The sequence below is a fragment of the Opisthocomus hoazin genome, chromosome 15 (assembly GCF_030867145.1).
Source record: "Opisthocomus hoazin isolate bOpiHoa1 chromosome 15, bOpiHoa1.hap1, whole genome shotgun sequence".
In the NCBI taxonomy this organism is placed as follows: Eukaryota; Metazoa; Chordata; class Aves; order Opisthocomiformes; family Opisthocomidae; genus Opisthocomus; species Opisthocomus hoazin.
This window is the reverse complement of record NC_134428.1, coordinates 21337988-21359864: the sequence shown is the minus strand read 5'-3', so window position 1 is coordinate 21359864 and position 21877 is coordinate 21337988. Positions and strand designations below refer to the sequence as shown.

General features: G+C 41.5%; 1 protein-coding gene across 4 annotated transcripts in view; it reads left to right on the top strand.

Moving 5' to 3' along the window:
• CARD11 (caspase recruitment domain family member 11) overlaps positions 1–21564 on the top strand; it is a 114616-nt gene extending 93052 nt beyond the window's left edge. For 2 of the 4 annotated variants that reach the window (XM_075436757.1, XM_009936494.2), the window contains exons 6-24: positions 1516–1668; positions 1762–1887; positions 2397–2594; positions 3086–3265; positions 4301–4355; positions 5582–5691; positions 6876–6979; positions 9684–9736; positions 10512–10644; positions 11221–11422; positions 12276–12402; positions 13522–13762; positions 14169–14265; positions 15317–15412; positions 16367–16499; positions 17056–17235; positions 18391–18515; positions 19354–19469; positions 20030–21564. In XM_075436757.1, coding sequence (XP_075292872.1) covers positions 1516–1668; positions 1762–1887; positions 2397–2594; positions 3086–3265; positions 4301–4355; positions 5582–5691; positions 6876–6979; positions 9684–9736; positions 10512–10644; positions 11221–11422; positions 12276–12402; positions 13522–13762; positions 14169–14265; positions 15317–15412; positions 16367–16499; positions 17056–17235; positions 18391–18515; positions 19354–19469; positions 20030–20234 — 2634 coding nt within the window. In that variant the 3' untranslated portion in view covers positions 20235–21564. The remainder of the gene's footprint in view (positions 1–1515; positions 1669–1761; positions 1888–2396; positions 2595–3085; positions 3266–4300; positions 4356–5581; positions 5692–6875; positions 6980–9683; positions 9737–10511; positions 10645–11220; positions 11423–12275; positions 12403–13521; positions 13763–14168; positions 14266–15316; positions 15413–16366; positions 16500–17055; positions 17236–18390; positions 18516–19353; positions 19470–20029) is intronic. The other 2 variants (XR_012765647.1, XM_075436758.1) reach the window with 2 other exon arrangements.
• The last annotated feature ends 313 nt before the right edge of the window (positions 21565–21877 follow it).

Here is a 21877-nt window from a genome sequence, read left to right as displayed (position 1 = left end):
ATAGCTCCCTGCTGGCTGTAGTACTCCTTGTACAAACACATGCACGAGGAGGAGTTCTACCAAAAAAAAACCCTGTCATCTCATAAATCAAGCTGTACATGAGAGATTGGCTCTTTCGAGGTGCAGAGTGCAGCTGTTTAATTGCCGAGCATTCAACTCCATGTTTTAGCCCTGCTGTGGTTCTTTGTACCAATCTGTCACTACAAAGCTGTGTTAAATAGCCAGCCCAGAAATTTCTGACAGTGGCTCTGTGTACCCTGTTCTAGGCTATTGTCATATCTGTGCCAAGAGGTCTTAATGAAGCAGAGAGTAATAAAGGTTTCTGTACTTAGGTGGTCACTAGTTACCAGAATGCCCCGTAGATCACTGCTGTAATGTGCACAGGGATCTTAAATAACCTTTGTTCGGGCAGATGGGGAGAAAGGATGATATGTAGCAAATTTAGCACTGTGTGACTCTATGAAGAACTTAGCCAAATATTAGGCTATATATGAGAGTGCTTAGCACTTTGCTGGAAAAGGCTTGTGGCATTTTAAAATGACACTTTAAAAATTATCAATAGAATCCATTTCAGAAATGGCTGTAGCCTCTAGCAGCGCCTAACGATTCTTAGTTCTGATACAAATCCAATTCAGAGGTTGAAAAGGGGTGTAGTATAGAAGGTTGTGGGAGTTCTGGTCCATGTAGAATCTCTTACATTAATTGAAATGGTCTTATAGTACCTAAAGAAACAGAGAAATAATAATGAAATAGCTAAAAATAAGATTGAAATTCTCCTAAGTGAAAGTATAAATAAACAAAAGGCAGTTTGTTTCAGAAACACTTAGGTATACTTAGAAAGATTAGATAATGAAAACGTCACTGAAATCTCCAACTGAGTCTAGGTATTTTAAAAATAAAGATGTGTATTACTTTGCCTGCATTTTATGCCTTTTTCATTTTCCATTTAGAGTTATTTTTGGATGGCAATGTGTTTGTTGGAACCTGCTCTTGTAATCTTGTTAATTTTAAATCTGAAAGAAAAAATATTGCTGGACACTATAGAAAATGAAGCAGTGGTACAAGCTACTCCAGGCATGTTTAATATTCTCGAAGCATAGCCTTGTAAAGCCTATGCGTGCTTTAAAAATTCCCCTGAATGTTTTCTTAGGCCTTGCTCTATGGCAAAGGGTGATTTTTGTGCTCAGTGAGAGCTGATTAATAGAGAAGAGTTCTGAATGCAGGGCTTGGAGTGAAGAATTGTCACTGCATCCAAAATGGATCAAATTATAGCCAGTACAATAAAACAGTAAAACAGTTCCTTCATCAGCCTATTCTGGTAGCAAGACAGCCTTTATTCATCTTCCCTGACACTATTTTAAAATTTGAACAAATGTCCATCTCTTCTCCTGCTTTTCCATTGCAACACCATGTTCATTTTCTATTCCTCTTGTTTGTTACTGGCTTTGTTACTTTTCTCCCTGCAACACTATTTTGTCTTTCCCTGGCCTGTCTCTGAGAAATGTCTTTCCTCAGGCTGGCAAGCGGAGTTTGCCAGATTCGGACAAAGCCATTCTGGATATTCTGGAACATGACCGTAAGGAGGCACTAGAAGATCGTCATGAGTTGGTCAACAAAATCTTTAATCTCCAAGAGGAGATTCGTCATGTGGAGGACTTGAGAGACAAGGTGAGAAATGGAAGGATGGGAAGATGGAATATCTCAGGCTAGTGCCCAGAAGACCTCTGAGAGCAGTGGTTGTTAACAGTGTGTCATTTCCAGTATCTTGAAGGGAAAGAAGATTTGGAGTTGAAGTGTTCAACACTAGGAAAAGACTGTGAGATGTACAAGCACCGTATGAACACTGTGATGATACAGCTAGAAGAGGTGGAAAAGGAGCGAGACCAGGTATCTAAGAGTTAAAGTGGGGAAAATTAGTAGCAAAAGCCAGTGTCTCATGTGTGTCACTTTGGGGAATTGTGGGTAGTTGGACCCAAAATACCATTAAAAAATAAATAGTTACAAGAAATTACTACTTGTTACAAGAAATTACTACTTGTTGGGATTTGCATTACAGTAATTAAACACAGGATAATATTGGGTTGTTTGCACAGCATAGCATCTGGCAGGCACGACCAAGATCTTAACAGCTACTGCAGGCTTTGCATTAGTGTCAAGCCATCTGATTTGCACTCTGGAGCGTTTTGCCACCAACCAAGAGGGAGCTGGAGATGAACCACCCTCATCATCATAATTTTTAATGGTACTACTGTGGCACATCCTGGTCCTAATTGCTGTGTTAATTGGTGAATCGTTACCAGTTCTGAAGTCCCCATTCCAAACACCTTACAAACAAAACCAGCAGGAGAAGGTGTCTGGTGCCCAGGTGCAAAACGGGTTTCTTCTCTCCACTGCAGGCATTCCGCTCACGCGATGAGGCTCAGACGCAGTATTCACATTGCCTGATTGAAAAAGATAAATACAGGAAGCAGATTCGAGAACTGGAGGAGAGAAATGATGAACTCCGAATTGAGGTGGTTCGGAAAGAAGCTTGCATTGTTAACCTAGAGTGCAAACTCCGACGGCTCTCTAAGGACAATAACTTTCACGACCAGGTAGGGCTGAGGAAGACAGTCACGAGTTCTATTTTTTGGACTTGCTTTTAAAAACGTTTTGATGTGGAAGGGAGAGGGGACTTTTCTAATTCCCTCCACGAATTCACTGAAAAAATAACCTCCTTCTACTAAATGTCAATGTTGTGAGTTCTTCAGTAGGGTGGAGTTCAAGTTGTCTGTGTCATGCACATAGCTTCTCAAAGGCTGGCATTCCACAACTTGATTTTAAATGGAAGGGAGAGAAATGCAGAAAGACAATAAATTTCTACACTGGGTTAGAAACTGCAAATACTTTTGAGGAACATGCCCCAGTGAGCAGACATCCCCACGAATGTTAATCTAAATTACTGATTTGGATCTGGAGCCACATTCTGCATGAGCTTCTGAATCACTGGAGTCACAGAAAGTTCAATCAGATTGCTCTAAAGGGAGGTCACAAGGAGTTGTACCAACCTGGTCTCAGAAGTAAAGTGTTTTCTTCTGATCTTTAGAGTTTGCCACGGAATCTACCCATTACGATTATCTCCCAGACCTTTGGGAGTCCTAGCCCAAAAGCCAATGGTCAGGAAGCAGATGACTCCTCCACTTCTGAAGAGTCTCCCGAAGACAACAAATTCTTCTTGCCTGATCAAGCTCGACTCAAGAGAAGAGTGAATCTGAAGGGAATCCAGGTGTGTCTTACTATGAAGCTGGAATGGTATAGTGCAGGGACTGTTACAACTGAGAGCCATAATGTTGCAGTCATGCTTCTGAAAGTGCTGTGCTAGAAAGACAGGAATAGATTTGTAGACGATAATGAGCTGTCAGATTTTGCCCTGTGGTGATTTGCATCTTGAGGGGCAGATATAATCGGGCTTCATAGACTATTTTCTGCCCCTTCTCCTGATTTTGTGTATTCTGCTTACTACTGCTGTTCATTCACATTCTTGGAGCATTGTCAATAAATTGATTCTTTGCCTCCTTAACAGTACTGAAAAAAAATGACATAATGCCCGAAGTCCAGCACACAAGTAACTGAAGGTGGAAAATGAAGCATTGGTGGAAAAGCTCACATCAGCTGGAAAGAATAATAGAAAGAAATGGACACAATCTAGAGCAAAATTAACTGCCTAATTTAGAATTAAATTATGGCAATTTCCTCTCACTTAAGAGTAAGGGGTAGTATGAGTTAGGTCCATGATTTCCACGACTAGCTGCATTCATACAGCTATTATCTGATGCTATATTCATGAATTGTAAAAAAATATACAATCTAACATTTGGGGTTTTGAGCTTCTCTTTCCTTTCATCTGCATTTGAATTCTCCCTGCCCTTCATAACCTTTCTGAGCTCTAACTGTCATTATTATTTATGGCAATAGAGCTGCATTTTTTACATTGCATGCTCCAAAAGGATGCCTGTTGTATTAACAGCTGCCTGAAACCAGTCCCAAGGCACCCACTTCACCTTTTGTCTCTTTGTTCCCTCAACAGAATCTGGAAATTGCAATGTATTTGGGCCAGACTTTTAAAAGTAGTTAGGTAGCTAACTCTCGTTCACTGCAGGGGCATTTAGATACCTAAATATCTTCTAAATATGGGGTCCTGTCTTTTAAGGGAGGGCAAATTTATTGCCACGTAACAGTGAAAAAAGGGGTGAAAATATCTGGTTTACAGCGTGTGCCAAATATTCTGCATTTGTGCTGATTTTTGTCTTCTTTCTTTTAGATAAATCCAAGAGCTAAATCCCCTGTCAGCATGAACAAAACATCAGAGTTTCAAGGTCAGAAAGAGCACCCATGTCCTGATTCCTTTTCTGTTGCTTTGTTTCATTCACTTAATCTCTTGAAGTCGTTTTAGCAAATATGCCAACCAGGGATATAACTGATATAACTTAACTAAGTCGAAGTCAGTAAAATAGCCAGTTCCTCTCGTAGTGAACAATGTCATAAGTGTTCTACCTGAATGTCCTCTCCATCCAAAGATACCTCCACAGACACACAATATTGCATCCCATAGCTTACCTAAATTTTCGGTTTACTCAATTTTCCTTTTAGTTTACAAAAAATTTGAAGTCATCGGTGTAATACCTGCACTAAACATCATTATACTATTCTCTTTTTGCTATTGGAAAAAGGCTGAAAGGACCCTAATCTAGTGATCATCTAATGAGTTCCTTTGTCCTTCAGCAAAATGGAATTAATTTTAAATCTAAAGTATTGCAAAGGTTGGGAGGAGTGGGGTTGACCCACCAATCAGCCCACTGCCAAGTTACCAAATTAGCTGCTGTATACTCATGTTTGAGCTGGTCCTAATTCCTCTTATTTATGTAATGCTGTTCTTGAGCCAAACGCCATCTTAGGCAGCACTTCCTTTATTTGTTATGTGCGGCAGCACGCTCACTGCTGTGCAGAATATGATGGGAAACATGGTTCCTGCTGCAAGATCGTGCATGTTAAACAGTGTGTTTGGTATCTGGCCATGTGCAACATTAGTACAAATTACAGGTGCTGAGGAAGGGAAGGAGTCCACAAAATCACTCATGCTGTGCTACCAGGGGCTGCTGAGGGATCTCAAGCTTCTTGCTCCTGGTTGTAAAAAAAGTGAAATTCAGTGAGCCAACCTTATTGCAGACTGCCAGACTGAGATGCTGGAGTTAAAACATAAATTAATAAAAAAATTCTTCTTTAAATTGTCAAATAGTATTCATAGATCTAATACGAACATACAGGAAAGAGTTGAAAGACCATGTTGGCAAGCAGCTGTCCAGAGTGGCGTGCGTTTCTGTCCTTTGTCGGGAAGCAAACGGGGAAGCAAAGGGAGCCAGAGCTGTGGGGCACAGAGCCTTCCTGGAGCCTCCGTCCAGTACAGGGTGCGGGAAACAAGATACGCTGAAATGGAAAGATAACCCTCAGTGTTGCTGCAAATCTGTGAAAGACTCCGCATTGAAAGTGATCTGTCATAATTTTCTCTGCTGTCTGTATTTTTCTCTGTCATCTGTAAACGCAGCAGTCAGAACACAGGATGAAGACGGGGCAGATGCCAGCAATGGCCGCACAGACACGAGTTCCTCTGTTTCCATCAGTAACTCCATCAGCAGCTGTGAAATCAGCAAAATTGTAAGGAGCCTGCAGATGCCCCTTGCCTGTCTATGACACCTCTCCTAACGCGCCTCAGAGCTTTCGCAGCCCAGTATTCCCACTTCACTGGCATCCCGGCTGTGACCACATTCAAGGCCCTTGTCAGAAGCTCCCTTAATCCTCTTACCAGCATTTTGTTAGAGCCATGTTATTAGCCTTTTCCAAAATCATAGAATTGGTTTATGTTTATTTAAAGATATTTCAAAGGTATTTATGACCTCTCACTGTCTCCTTGTGCCATTTCACATTTACTGTTAGAAAGAAGAGATTTTCTTTAAAAGCTGCTTTGTAATTTATTTAAGAAATTTTTCAGGGTTTTTTTGAGTTCTCTGATGCTTTTCCTGTCTATAAGTAACAGTGAGTGATAAAAGGGGTGCAGATCACAGTTGGAAATTTGTGCATGCCGTAGCCAAGCCATTTCTTCCCTGCTTGCTATATCCCCATAATCTCCCAAGGTAGGTATTCCATTATACATATGTGAGCACTGACACAGCAGGACAAGCAGACAGAGAGAGTGCTCTTGCAGAGTGTTAATAACAAAGAACAAAACATCTTTCTAGAACACCGTGAAAAATGCTGCCCCCAGGAAATTAAAATTATACCCAAGAATAGCTAAGAAAGAACTCCCTGCCACTCGTAATAAGCTTAGCTGGGCTAGGAATATTCTTTGGAATGTGTCTTGGATATTTAGGTGACCTATGCTGTCTTCCCTGTGGTACAATTTAGAGTTTAGTTTCCAGTGTAGTAGATTAATAACTGAATGTATGGAGATCTGTATTTTTCTTCCTCATTCCTACTGTTTATAAGTATACATACATTCTGCTTTTCATCCTCTTCCTCCTGTACATCAGCTGTGCACACATAGTCCACACATCAAGGGTAAAGTTAAAATTGTTTGGTAAATCAGCCAGTCGTGGTCGCAGAAAAAGGTACTGTGCCAGCACACAGGCTGAGCATGTTGCTAAACTAGTGGAATATATGAATATGAATGCTCTTTTATGGAGCATTCTGCACATCTAGAATCAATTTTTCTTACTGCTGTGTGTGCTTCACAGTGCAGAGTACCACTGGCAAGCTAGCAGGCTAATGCTTCTGTAAGTTAGAAATGATAGCATGTTTAATACAGATAACCTTCCTGATGCTTTTTTTTTTTTTTCCAAAAGCAAACCCTGAGAAATCGCAATGACAGCATCATGTCTACCACACCTGAGCCTCCAGGAAATGATTCAATAGTCCGACGCTGCAAAGAGGACGCCCCTCATTGCAGGTGGGTTGCCACGCTGGTGCAATATGCCCAGAACCTGCTGTCACCAGGAGGAAGTCAAAAGGGCCTTAGATGTCCTTGTGTGTGTCTCTAGATGGAGAGCTGTTATTAGGCAGCAGGGCTGACTTGCTAAACTTCTCAGGGCTGCAGTCCTTCATAGCTAATTTTGTCCAAAACCTCAGGAGTCTCTGATAGTTCAGCTGGGATGAATGACACAGTGATACCACTGCAGCACTGACTTTTTCCTTGTTCATAATAAGAAACAGTACTGAAGTGACTAGGCAGGCACCAGTGCTGTTGGAGAATGTGCTCTGCCTTTGTAGACTGATAGGGCTTCGATTTGCTTCTCAGCTCCATGCTGCCGGTGCCTGTGTCCCTGTCCTCTCCCCTTCTCTCAAAGCCCCTTCTTCTCTCTAAGCTGCCAAAGCACAGCAGAGAGGCTTGAATGTCTGGAGGAATGGGAGGGAGAAGTGGAGGTGGGAGGTTGGTTTTGTTGGGCTCGGGGCTCTGTGTCTCAGCACAGCGATGAGGGGAGAGAGATGCATTGCCCTCCACCTCCTGCTGCAGCTTCTCCTTCTGTCGGGTCATGGCACTGAGGACTTCCCCTGCGAGCAAAATCGGATCGCTGGGGAATGGGAAGTTAGGGGCAGGAAGGAGAGAGACCTCGCTGTCTCACAGTACCCTAAAGGGCACTGACCCCCCTTCTAAAAGGTTTATAGCAATGCGATACTTGGACATACTGTTTTGGTGTTGGTGTCAAGCGCGTCAGTGTTTGTATCGGAAATATCAGAAGATAGAATATATTCCCTAACGGTCCCAAGCAGAAGGAGAAAAGAACAAAGCCCAAGCAAACAGATTTAGAAGAAAGCAATATATGTGGAGGGCTTAGATCTTTATTAGATCTATTTTTTAGATCTCATCTTTATTAGAAGTTTATTTAGATTTTTAATGCTTTTCAAGACAAACTCATCTCTGGCAGACTGCTGCTTTTGCCTCTCTTTCTCTGTGTCAAGCTTTGCAAGACAGCTTTCCATTGAGGGCATCATCAGCTAGTTCTCCCACACAATTTTCTAGGCTGCTGAGGATTTAGGCAGAGTTTATTCTAGTCTTCCTTAGGTTCTCCTATATTGTACTCGAAGCTTTTTTTTAAAGTGTGTTGCATTAATTCAAGATGGAGAAAAAGGGTTGTTTTATTAATGATTTGAGTGTTTCATGTTTCAGGTGCTTAACTTGAAAAGCCTTTGACGTGCCTGAACATTTAAATATTTGCAGTATATTATAGAATGCACTAAAGACTATATGGATATTATTCATTTTGTGGGCTTATTTCACTGCAGCTCTGACTATATCCTGTTCCATATGTTAAGAATTATGAAAGACTGAGCTGCATTGAAATCTGAAAATTTTCCTCATATTAGATACTCTTTCCCACTGGCCTGTGGAAAGAAAAGGTACCCTGGAGCAAGGTCTGAATGTGGCTGTACTTTTTTGAACGGATAATCACTAAAGGCAAGTAACTCAACAGCATGCCCAGAAAAGTTCACTGTAGTTTATAATTTTATAATTAGCCTGCTAAGGTTTTTAAACTTGTTTGTGAACATAATCCAAGATAATTGCTATTTGCACGCCAAGTTGCAGGTTTCACAGTTCCTCTGATATTGATTTGTGTGGGAAAAAAGTGAGATAATAATTTAATATGTAGGAAAAGGTGTATTATTTCTCTGCCTATGCATGGTGTAAAAATAGCTGACCCTCCCCAGACTGGCTGCAAAAATTCACCCTTCACCTGAAGTCAAATGTGAGGAATATCAGCTCCACACGAGACCTACAAATCATTCGGAATGGGAAAAAGAACAAGCTGTTGTTTGAACAGCTTTGCAACCAAAGGACGTGCTTTAATCAAGTCCTTCTAGTGAAGCAGGCAGATCACTCACTTGGTAGACATCCCTGATACCCCTTTAAGAGCAACATTTTGGTGCATTTTAGTTGTTTATTTTTAAGGCAAACCAATCTAGTCACCCTTACCAGGAAAGGTTGTGTCAGTGGGAGCTGGACTGGAACCAGAGCTGTGGCATAAGAGTTTCTGTACAAAAGCTTGGTACGCCTTGCCATTCTGTGACTGCAGGTATCTGAGTAACCAGGCAAGGTACCATTAAGCTGTTATAAAATGCTTCAAGTACTTTAAATCAAGCAGGTAAATTACTCCTTTAGTGCTGCACCTCAGTCACTTCCCTTGAATTGACTCTGTCCATCAGTGAGCTTCTGACATTTTTGATCTATTATGGAAAAAACCATACTGCAGGGTATATACAGCAGGTATAATGCAACCATTTATCTCAGTGCTGAAGCACCTGTGGTGTAAGTCACACACATGAGACCATCAGTTAGCAGCTTCCCATCGTCTTCAGCAAAATCTTCATTCCCTCACTGCTGTTAGCAGTTCTTCCTTCTGAATCTTCTTGATGCTTCACGTGCTGGCTGACATGTACTGTCTGCCTGCCATCTTCCTACTCCTTTTCTGGGCCCAGAAGAATGTCACTTGCTTATTATTTTGCCGCTGCACCATTGCCTGATGGAACACCTCCAACATCTTTCTTTTTCACAGACAAAGTTCTTCCTTCAGAACTTAATGAAATCTGCTGAAAGTTGGAAAGCAAACAGCTTTCTCTCTCTCTTCCATTATCTCATGCTTTGTTTTTAATTCCAGCCTGGTTGAAGAGGACAATGACAGCTTTGGATATGATGCTTTGGAGCTAGATGGTAAGGAAAAAGATATCGTGGATATAGTTTAACTATGAGATCTGTGTGATTAGCTCACCAGCTACAGATACTGTCAAGTAATCAACTGCTAGTCTAAATAAGATGGGACACACAGTCTGAGAAAAAATCAAGTCAGCTCATCATAACAAGAAAACAAAGGGGCAACCAGTGGTGAGAATAAAAAAGCAGTTATTACTGAAAAGCTAAGTAGGAGAAGGCTTAGACTGAATGAATAGATGAAGGGTGCTTGGCTGAGGTTTTCAGGTTGAAAAGAAGACTTCTAGCCTTAAAATAAGGAAAGCATCAAATTGAGAGGGGAAAGAGAAAACAAGACAGAGCCAGACTCTTCTCAGTGCTACCCAATGGAAGTAGAAGAGGCAATGGGCACAAACTAAAGAACAAGCAATTCTATTTAAACAGGAAAAAAAGCACGTTTTTTTACTGTAAGGGTGGTCAAACACTGGAATAGGGTAGTCCAAAGAGTCTACATCCTTGGAGATACTCAAAACCCAACTGGACAAGTCCTAAGCAATCTCCTCTAGCTGACTAGACAGTCTCCAGAGGTCCCTTCCAACCTGCTGTTCTGTGAGAGTGATCAGATAGGTCCATTAAGCCAGACTGGCATTCCTTGCCATGGCCTCTGGACATGAATCATGCCTCTGCGTCAGCAGTTTCCTCTTTTAGCTTTGGCTGGGATCAGTCAAATATCCACTTTCCCTTTTCCATCTTTGTCACTCTACCTAGGACTCATTTTCATTCTTGTCACTCTTTTCAGATGACAGTCATGACAGGCAATCCCATGGAGCTCCTTCGGTGCACTCTTCCTCTTCTTCTCATCAGTCAGAAGGCCTGGATGCCTATGAGCTTGAGCACGTCAACTCCATATTTAGAAAGTTCTCTCTGGAAAGGTATTTGAGATGCCAATTTACCTACCTTAGACAGAGACCGAGGGGAAAGGCTACTATAATAGAGAACCTCCATTTCTCTGTTAGTTGCTGAAGATATAATGGCAGGAATATGATGTCACAAGCTGTTATTTGACACAAATAACTTGTGATACTGTGCTAAGTCTTTACTTCTTTATGTCAGCAGTAGGAAAACATGTTATTTTGGAGCCCTTTCATATCCTGTACACCAATCAAGGTCATCCTGAAATTTCAAAACTTCAAGGCAGACAAAATGTTCTCGAGGCTTAAATTCATCCTTGTGGTCTGGCTATCTTGCTGCCACAGGTTGCTAGGGCAGGTGCTATTGTACCTCAGAGTTATTCAGTCATGTCAGAGCACTTGAAGCTATCCAGATGCTGTTCTCCAGAACTTATGCAGTAATGAGAAGGATTTCTTTTTGAGTCCTTATACTCTAGTGCTTGATAACACTAAAAGTTTATTTATATGTCTCTCATTTATCATGCCTACGTGTAACTCTGGAGTGATAGTTAAAAGCTGAGACAACTGTCTAACTGTTACTTCCTCTCATGAACACAGACCTTTTCGTCCCTCTGTCACCTCTGTTGGTCGCATTAGAACTACCTGCCATACTATCCAGCGCATAACACTGAACGGAGACAATCTCAATTCGGAAATCACTCTGGTTGGAGGTAATGACAAAGGGAGCTTTATTAGCTCTGTCAAGACAGGATCACTTGCGGAGAAAGCAGGCCTTCGGGAGGGACACCAAATCCTACTGGTGAGCACAAAATAATCAACAAATAGGACTGGATGTCTGTCCACCTACATGCGTGCACACTCGCCACAATACTTTCCTCTTTCCTTTGCTGCTTCTTTCACCTTGTATTGATGACAAAGCATATGATGCATGCAGAAGAAAATCTGCTATTGACTATTCAGATATGAGAGAACAGTATTTACAGTCATCCAACACATGCGCAGACTTTTGCGCTTTACTGTAGCTCTATATGGAAGAGATCAGAGCAACTGATGCTTTCTTTAATGCTGCATGGTATAGTACAGCCCCTATGAAAAGACTAGAATGGGATTTGCTCTCAACTTCCCAGTGCTTTTCCTGCCTGAAAGGATGTTCATGCTGCTTAGCTTGGCGTGATGACTCCCAAACCATTCTTCAGAGTGGCCTGTCCTGGGAGCGAGCATGTTATGACCAGAAATGGATACAGCTGCAATATGCATGGGGAGCAGGGCTGTACAGCTGTCCCCAGCATCTCATAAGCAGGGTTCAAAGGTGCTTCTGCTAAGTTGCTGTTTGCTTAGTTTTCCCTCCATTGCCACTGTTCCCAAACCATTTTCCTATTAAAATGCCTCCAATGGGAAAAAAAACCCCACAAATTATATTTGTGCACTGCTTAATACTGGGAAGCCTGGGACTGTCAAAGAGCTGCAGTTCTGTTGCCTGCTAGCACTCCTAATTGGAGAGAAAAGAAATTAAATAATTAGAATGTAATCTGTATCTTGATAGCAAAGTATCTGCATTGTTTAATCAGAAAAAGATTGTCGCTTAGAAAAATATATATAATTGACTCAGAGATTGAACCTGCACTGGAGAGTGATATTTCTTTCATATCTAGTTGGAGGGCTGCATCAAAGGGGAAAATCAGAGTGTTCCCTTGGATACGTGCACAAAGGAAGAAGTTCACTGGACAATTCAGAGGTGCAGTGGTCCAGTAACACTCCAGTGTAAATCAAATCACGAAGGTAAGACCAAAAGTATTTCTCATCTCAAATAGTCCCAGGTCTATTATACTAAGTAGTGTGGATGAGAATGACAGAATTAGAATATCCTTTGTATTGGTATAAATCTGAAGCATGTCCACTGGCGTTAATTATGGGTACTCTGTGTAGCTGCTCCAGGTTTTAGCCTTGTGACGGAGAACAAAAAAAGCCCATATCCTTGTCACTACAGGTCTCTGAAGAATTTACATGGTGGGCCAATACTGACATGACTCACAAAACCCATTGGACTTATTTTTATGTACAGTTTTCTGTAATATAGTCTGGTGAGCTGAATCATCTTTATCCAGCTGAAGTCGATTTAGCATTTACCTGATGGAGTTGCTCTGTTTATTACCTTTGTGGCTTTATCTTATCTGTAACAGCTGGAGTTCATGTGTGGTGAACAGAATTTGATTTTAGTGTTCATGGCCTGTAATGATAATTTCAGGTTATGGATCAAAAATTGCATTCCAAAATCCATTTTTTACTGGTGTATATAAATTTGCAGTTTGTTTTTTTTTTAATGCTGGTTAGAGAATTTCAGCTGCATAGATCACACAGGAAGTGATGTCTTTGATTTTCTTTGATGTTTTCAAAGGTAGGAAAGACTATTGCAGGTTTTTTTGAGCACCACTTAACTGCAGATAAAGCATGTTATAGGTTGTGGGAGAGCCAATTAGAGCTAATAATAAAGGGAATAGCTTGTCATTAAAATTGGTGGCAGAACTGAAGATGTACTTACAGGATAGAGCTGTAGCTGTGTCTGCATCTTTGCCGAGAAGTTCTCTGTTTCACAGGTCACGTGTGGAGTACTGAAAATGGAGTTACGTGAAAGTATCATTATAATGAGAATATTCTCACAGATTCTGATACCAGCAGCTTGAGCTATTTCTGAATCAATGCCCCATTAGTGTCTTAAAGGTGCAGGCCCATACCCTTCTTGTAACCAGTGTAACTAGCACTCCAGAAGTATAAACCCACACTTCTAAGGAGCCTCAGAAGTTTGTGCTGTGTGCTTCTCCCAGAGGAGCCCAGCAGCGCAGCAGTACTGAGGTCTGACCAGTGGCCGATGGTGCTTCACCCCTCCCTTTGCTGCCGCAGGTTACCGGACGCTGCTGTCGGAACTGGAGGAAGGGCTGATCACATCGGGGGACTCCTTTCACATCCGCCTGAACCTGAACATCTCCAGCCAGCTGGACTGCTGCTCCCTGTCAGTGAAGTGCGATGAGATTGTTCATATTCTTGACACCATGTACCAGGGGAAGTGTGAGTGGCTGTGCGCCAGAGTCGATCCTTTCACGGACAGAGACCTGGAAACAGGGACCATTCCCAGCTACAACAGGTGAGGGTAACGCTGAATGACCACGACTGAGACCAGTGGGTCTATAAACAAGGACATCAATAACCGCTGTAAGGAGAGAGGGAGATGCCTTAATTTTTGAGATAAGGCCTGGTGATGTTAAACTGTAAGATGAGCTACAAAGCTTTGGAAAGGAGACTCCAGATGTTACCTGAAAGAATAATGTGGGTTTCTCAAAAAGTAGCACAGAAAAATGGAGATTCTTTAATGCTGAACTGCACTGCAGTCCTGCTCATTATTTTGCTCCCGCATTTACTGCGTGGTTCAGTCAGTCCTCACTGCTATTTCTGTTTAATCTTTTCTGTAGGCACAGACCTATTGCAGTCCAGCCTTCTTCAGAGTGGTTTCAAAGATACCTTGATCTATCTGATTCCATCCTTTCTTTCAGAGCCCAGCAACTCCTTTTGGTGAAGCTGCAGCGGCTGATGCACAGAGGAAGCAGAGAGGAGACGGAAAGCTCATATAATACCCTTCGGGCACTCCGGGTAAGTATCTACAAACAAAGGCTTTTAGACACCTGTTACTCCACTGCTACTTGTTGTTCATTATGTTAATTTTACAGAAAGTCCTCTTTACACTCTATGTAGGTTTTGATTGTCCTGGGCAATGGGCACCTTATGTTTGCTTTAAATAATATTGTCCCTGGCAGTGGACCTAGCTCTGGCACACTGTTAACCCTTCCAGCTATGAGGGAGCACACTTTAAAAGTCTAGTATCTGTTCTGTGTCGTAGTTAATCCGTTTCATTCTTCTCTGCCCATAAGTCTCTAATACACCTTCATATCCACTTGAGGAAGAAGCTGTGTCCTTGGAGTTAATAACCAGAATTATTTCTCTCCTGCTGTGAACAAGCATCTAATCCATTGAGCTCTCTTCTTCCCATATTAGAAAGACCTGTCTCTACCAACCTACACACTATGGAGAGAAGTGGGATTATCAGGTCTTCACACACAACAGCTCTGCCATTTTCTCCTTTTCCCTTAGTGAAAGTAATCTGATTTTTCTTTCTTTAGACCCAAGAATTCCATCTTTACATAATTAAAAACTAAAATCCTTGTGTATTAGTTACCATAAATTATTTTTAGAGCTTGGGAGACATACATACTTCTAACATTTGCAGAGACACTGTAGCCAGTGCTTGTATTTGATTTCAGTCAAGGTTAAGTGTCACACATTCCTTCTGTACTCCGGTCCCCACTGATCACTGGCAGAGATGCTACTGAAAGCAAAAGCTTTGCATGCAATTTCTTGGTGCAGAAACTACCTCTTTCATAAGCTGTGGAGAGCAGTCTCCTGTGAAGAAGGGAATGTGGAAGAGTAGTAACAGAAGCGGTGTTTCTCAGCATAGGCCATGCTCTGTCTACAGTATGCTTAGAACATTGTATTTAGGACAGATATGAATCAGTCAGTATCCCTTCTACTGGAACTATAAAATATCTACTTGTTCTGCTTCTCAAAAGCTGTGATTTAAATAAAACAGCAAACAAAAACAAAAAAGAGGGAGGGAAAGAAAAATTCCTGTGTTATTTTTTACCAGAATACATTGCAGCCAGAGGAGCCTGCCCCACAGAGCGACCCGAAAGCCAGCCCTCGCCTATCCAGAGCAAGCTTTCTTTTGGGCCAAATATTACAGGTAACAAAGTTCAAATCCTCAATGCAATGTCTGAAGTAGTGGATCTGAACAGCAGATATTCTCAGGCTATCCTCACTTCCCTAGAAACCCCACCTCACATATAGAGGTTGTATTGAGTTTTATTCCTATCAAAAATAGATTTAATACATGAAAAAGATGAATGGGTTGTGTTTTCTAACTGCTCTTTTGATGTGGGGTGTTTATTTTTAAGTGCGTGCCTTGCATTACTAATGTAGCTTGATGCATCAAACATCTCTGCCACCAGAGGCTGAAATGTGCTTTGCTTGAAGCAGAAGGACAAATCCATGGGGCTAGACCAAATCCCCAAGTCTCTGTGCAGTGAGGTTCCATCAGAATATAGCCCTTTAACTGCAGGCCAGTGACTCTGAGGATGACAGAGACTGCGTGGGTAAAAGATAAAAAAGTCTTGCGGAGGAAGATGGTTGTGAAGGTTAGCAAATATACAGGGGGAAGAATTCATATTTGGATAGAGGAATAGTTGGGTGGATGGGGAATGAAAGAATTAAGCCGATTTCTCAGTGTAAAAATGTGCCATTTGGGAGGTTTTAAGTCTCTCTGGTACAGCAAAGAAGAGGCAGAGTTTGGGGTATAAGCTGTGCTACATTTGTGCAAATACTCACAGTGGGTGTGTTGCTCTGCTGCAAACACATCAGTGCTTGCACTGGTGATAGCTGGGAGCTCTGCGGACAAAAAGAACATGCTGCTTAAGAGCAGAGAACAAAATAAGAAATCCCAAAGCGGATTAAGAAAGGCTCTGAATCAGATCTGTGATATTTAAAGAGCCTTAGAATTCAGTCAACAGATCCATGGAGTCTTGTCTTTGATAGACATAGGTAATTCAGATCTCGTAGACAACAAGTGTGGGCTGATGAACACACAGGAGAATAAAGAATGTAAGAAATGAGGGCCAAACCTCTTTGTTCACTTTTTCAGTTTGTCAGTAGGTCTGAAAACAAATATAAGCGTATGAATAGCAATGAGCGAGTCCGTATCGTCACTGGCTGGCCCTCTGGTCTGGCACGGACCTCATCTGAAGCAAGGAAGCCATCGCCTGATAAATTGGAAGGTATGGATATAAAATAGTAATAGCTTTTACACACATGGCACTGATATAAAGGCCACCTTCGTAACAGCATGGCTATGAAAAAATGTCATAGGTCTTTCCTATTAGTAGCTTCCATGGCCCACTCTGTGCAAAATTTCGACAGCATTTGTGACTAAAATATTGATTTTGCTAAAAGTGCTTGGAGCACTAAGCCTTCATGAGCAAGTGTAGGGCACTGAAACTTCCTGTTTGGTTGGCAGTTCTTCCTAGGAGCTTTCTTGCTCTTTGTCCAAAAACATTTAACTCAAAGTAAGTCAAGCTAATAAGCAGAAAGATTCTCCAAGCAAGTGTCCTGTTAAACTACAAAATAATCTCTTCAAAGCAAAAGGCACTTGAATTATTTAGTATTAGGTTGGACGTCATACTACTAGATATATAATAAAAACAACCCTGGCGAAAGAGAAAGGAGGACCGGTATAACTAACCATGTCATTTCTGGTTCATGTGTTTCTCCTTCTTTGTCTCCAAATACTGATGGAGAGGAAACTAGAGGATAAATGTCTTGTTCTTTACTCAGATTTGGATTCCGAAAGTGAAATCAATAAGAGGCTCAGTCTGATCCCTTATAGCTTGGTGAGACCAATCCACTGTGAGCGCAGGCGCCCCGTACTTTTCACTCCCACCATGCTTGCCAAGACCTTGGTGCAGAAGCTTCTCAATTCTGGAGGTGCCCTGGAATTCAACATATGCAAGCCAGGTAATGGGATAAAAGAGGACCATGACTGTTAACCCTCAGTGTCAGGAAAATGAACATATATATATGCGCATGCACGTAGGGGCATGCACATGCGATAGTTTCTTGAGGTACTTCAAGTCACACCAGAGTTATGTGTAGCTATAAATGCTGCTTTTTGAGCATATCTGAGATATTTGAATGTTTTCGAGACAGCCAGTGCACATGGTTATGAGATTCTGTGTCTATGAATATTATCTGTGTGTATGCTGTGTGGTTGCTAGGATGCCCCTCAGAGACTGAAATGCTGTGAGTGCTCTTTCTGTTTGCATACTGTTTGCATACTGCATATCTAGGCAATGTGAAATTTTGATTAATTTGTTTCTAGTATTTGCTATTATAAGGAATATCTTCCCTAGAGCGACTTACGTTTCTGTCTCATCCAAGGCTCTGAAGATTGTGCATTTGATCTACTCCAAAGACTGATTTTTTCTATGCTAAGTATTTACTATTAAAGCAATATGAGGTACCATGATTGCTGTAGGGCAGGATTGTATACAACACAGCATTAAGCACAGCTGATGTTTCATTTTTACACTAATATTAAATACCCACCACATAGTACACAGTCTTACAGTTATCCAGACAGAGAAACTGAAAAGTTAAGTATTATAATAAATATCCTCTGTCTTGCAACATAAAACAAAAGCTTTGATGTAGAGCTGCAATTCACAGGGGGGCTAGTATCACACATTGCAAGCTAAGCCAAATTTTTTGAAACTTTAAACACAAATGTTGGAACACTCAGTCCTTGTTTTAGGAGCCTATACTGAAGAGACTTTCTTTTTTTAGCACTTCTCAGCATCCTCCAGCCCTGAAATGTTACTATACAACATTAGGTGCTGGAATTGTATTTACTGTTTTAATTTAATGCCTTCATAGTGTTATAGTAATTGCCCAAGGACTCATTGGTGCAGGCTATAGCTGAGATGCTCAGCTGTGATCAGATTAGGCTTTAATTGAATTCAGTGGAAGAAATGAGGCAGCTGTTAAGACAATTCATTGCTCGTCGTCTTTCCCTGAACCATCCTTACATCCTATGTGAAGTATTGTCGGATAGTTTTCTAGATGTTCTGTTGTTGTAATCTTGATTTTTTCCTCATCGACATCTCTTTCCAGATATTGTAACAAAGGAAGAGTTCTTAAGGAAGCAAAGAACAGAGACGATCATCTTCAGCAGAGAAAAGAATCTGAACACATATGAATGTATTGTACCTGCCAATATTGAGGCTGTAACTGCCAAGGTGCTTAGACTACTCTGTGTCCCTCCGGCAGGCTGTCTGTGACTCTGTCTGCGATGCATGTTTCTTCGTGAATAAGAAACTGACCAATGTACAGTTGCATGTTCTCTCTCTTGCCCACCTTCAATCTCAGATTTGTATTTATTCTCCCAAATGGCTTTTATTTGTGCTCTTGCTTTTCCTTTTCTTTTTCATCCCCAGCCACATCCTTTTATATTCTTGCTTATTCCCTATGATGACCCACATTGATGCAGCAAAATATCCTTTCATTTTCTATGCTCCATCCCTTATTCTGTTCTTTTTCATATCTTAAGTACATACGAATGTGCAAGATAGGAAGAGATACAAGGACCTAGGCAAAACAAAGGATCGCCTGAAACACAGACACAGGGGTGTACAGTACAAAGATAACAATGTCAAAGACAGAGATCTTATATCAAGTAGAGTAGATTTGATGCACGGCATGGAAGAAAGGAGAATTAAAGTGATGATTTTTTCTCTCACAAGTAGTTGCAGTAGATGTTCTCTCTGAACAAAGAGCAAATATGTGTTTGTATATATATGTAAAACTGGTATTTTGTCATACTCTTCATCTTTAGATCAATCCATTTCTATTTTAAACCTCTTCAGAAAGATATTAAGCTCAGCTGTTACTTGACTGACTAGTTGTAAACCAGTAGGAGGAGTTTGGACTTCAAATGTACATTTGATTAAAAGGTTTTAAATCAGTACAATGGTAAATGGAGAGCTTTTCAGCTGGCCCCATAAGGCATGGATACTTTTATCTCGAGTTTCCGCAGCAGTGAACGTTCCTTTGTGACACATATGACTTTGTTTTTAGAACAAGCATTGTCTCCTGGAAGCTGGAATAAGCTGCACAAAGGATTTAATCAAAGCCAAAATATATCCTATTGTTCTCTTTATCAGAGTCTCAGAGAAAAACATCAAGAGGTTCAGGTAACATATCAAACCTTTTGCTTATTTGATATTCCTTCTTCTTTAGTGAATAATTCTCGAGTCCAATAATGTTCTTACTGAGAGAAATAAAGCACCTCTTTTCTCTTTATCTGGTGATTCTATGTGCACTGTTCCCTCCCGTGACTCCTCCCTGAAATCTTCCAACCAGGGAAAGTAGGAATTCCCCAAATCTAGCACTCTTTCACTGTCACTGATAGCAGTGAGCATCGTGGGAGGAGGAGACTGAAGAATATGTGGTTTTCTCCATGCTCAGCACTCCCACAGCATTTCTTAAGGTAATGCCAGCTGGAAGAGGAAAGGTCGTAAACACTTGCACTCTCCCTGCTTTCAGTCCTCTTAAATTGTTTCCCCATAGCAAATATTTTTCCTTGGGGACAGCATGGAGGTAAGGGGAGGATAGATATCAAGTAGCTGTATTCTCCACTGCGTTTATTGCTTGCGTATGGTCAGTAGAAAATAAATTCTATATGGGACAGCTGGGATTGCGTTTTAAGTTAATCCTGTAAGAAATGTATTTTTGGTCTGCTCATTTGATGCAGGAAACTGTTGCCAAAGCCAGAGACTGAAGATGAGTTTTTGCGTATGTGCCGTCTGAAGGAGAAAGAACTGGAAGCACTGCCATGTCTTTATGCCTCTGTAGAGGCAGATGCGTGGAGCAGTATTGAAGATCTTATCCGAACAATAAAAGACAGGATTGGAGAAGAGCAGCGTAAAACCATCTGGATAGATGAAGATCAGCTGTAAGTAAAATGGAGCTCTTTGGTGACAAAAGGACATACGCAGCTGGAGCAGGGGCTCGCAGAATGCTCTGGTTAGGCGCCCAGCACTCACTCCTGTCTCACCCTTGCTGGCTGGGGACTGCCTGCTGGCAGGATGCAGCTATGGAACGGAACTGGAGCTGTGTCGAACAGCCAACGTCCCAGATGCTGGGGATCTTGGTGGGGGTCAGACCACAGCCACGCCACAACTTCTGACCCACCGGCATCTCTTAAGGGACAGCAGCTGTCGAACATGTGAGAAGGACAAAGACCTTGAGGGGGAGCTTGGGGTAATTTATTACGTTAAAAATGTGGATCACATTTGGCTCATTGAAAACTTCGGATGAAACCAGATAAGTGGAATCTAAGAGGAATAAAGCATGAGGATTGGGCTAAAGGATATGGAATTGAGATGTGCCACCCACACACCCTGAGGTGAGATTCTGAACATACTCAATTCAGGAAGCTGAAGGCTGGTTGGTAGCAACAGCAACACTACCGCTGATGGCTGTGGCAGCTCTGTAGCCCTGTTTTTCTATAACCATTTTAATCAGAAGAGAAGAAAATAGCTATTATTCCTGGCATTAATTAAAGTGAAAATTTTCCCTTCCTTTTTATACCCCAGTTCTATTTAACAGTTTTGCAGGTTTCCTTTGTAGTCCTGGCACTTACAGAAAAATAGACTCCACTGTCCCAGTGGCATATCAGACCTTTCCAGATCTGCCAGTGTTTCATTTAGTTTATCTCTGCCCTCGCATTGTATTCATTTGTATATCTCTCAATTTTTAACATTTTTTACTTGTGGAAAATACCATGGTGCCTTCTCTAGACAACAGGTTTCTCTGTTTCTCCACTGCAATCTATATTTCTCTACAACATCATTGCCTGCCAACATGCCTGCTCTCAACAGGAGGGACTGCTCTGAGAAGAAGAAAAGGAGAATTTCATATGCCAGTAATCGCTGCGAGCCACTCAGTCCTTGACCCCTCTGCCATGATTGACAGCAAGGAGACCAGCGAACACCACCCTGTGCTGTGGCCAAGTAGAATAAAGTTTTCAAATGCATGTACATGACTTAGAAGACCACATCCCATTTTCAAAAGCACTTAACTCCTCGGAGAGTTTAAGTTCCACTGATAATGAGTGGGACTTAGACTCCTAAATCTCGTAAGTCTTTTAAATTTTTTCCTCTATACATTAGACACTGTATTGAGACTGCCAAACTGATTCAATAAAACTGACCTGATAATAATGTCTTGCACAACTGCTGATCTGAAATGCAATAAAAATTCACCTAGAGATGAAGAGTTGTACATCCCATTAACCTTAGATCCTTCATTCCTTGCCATATCCCTCCCTTTCAAGATGCATTTAATAACAAATTTACCTTTGTGTCGGTGTTCATCCCAAGTCCCCCATCTTGGTGCTCCAGGCTGGCGTGCAGCAGCTGGCAATAAAGAGACAAGCAAATCCAAGCGAAACATCTGGCCTGGTTGCCCTCACTAGATGAACTGCTAGGTTGTCTTTGCAGTGAGCCGTTGACGTTGTGCGAATCTCTCAGGTAGATGGGGTCAGTTCATGCTGGCTTGTGTGATTGTGCTTTTCTGCTCTTCTCTTTTACACACATCA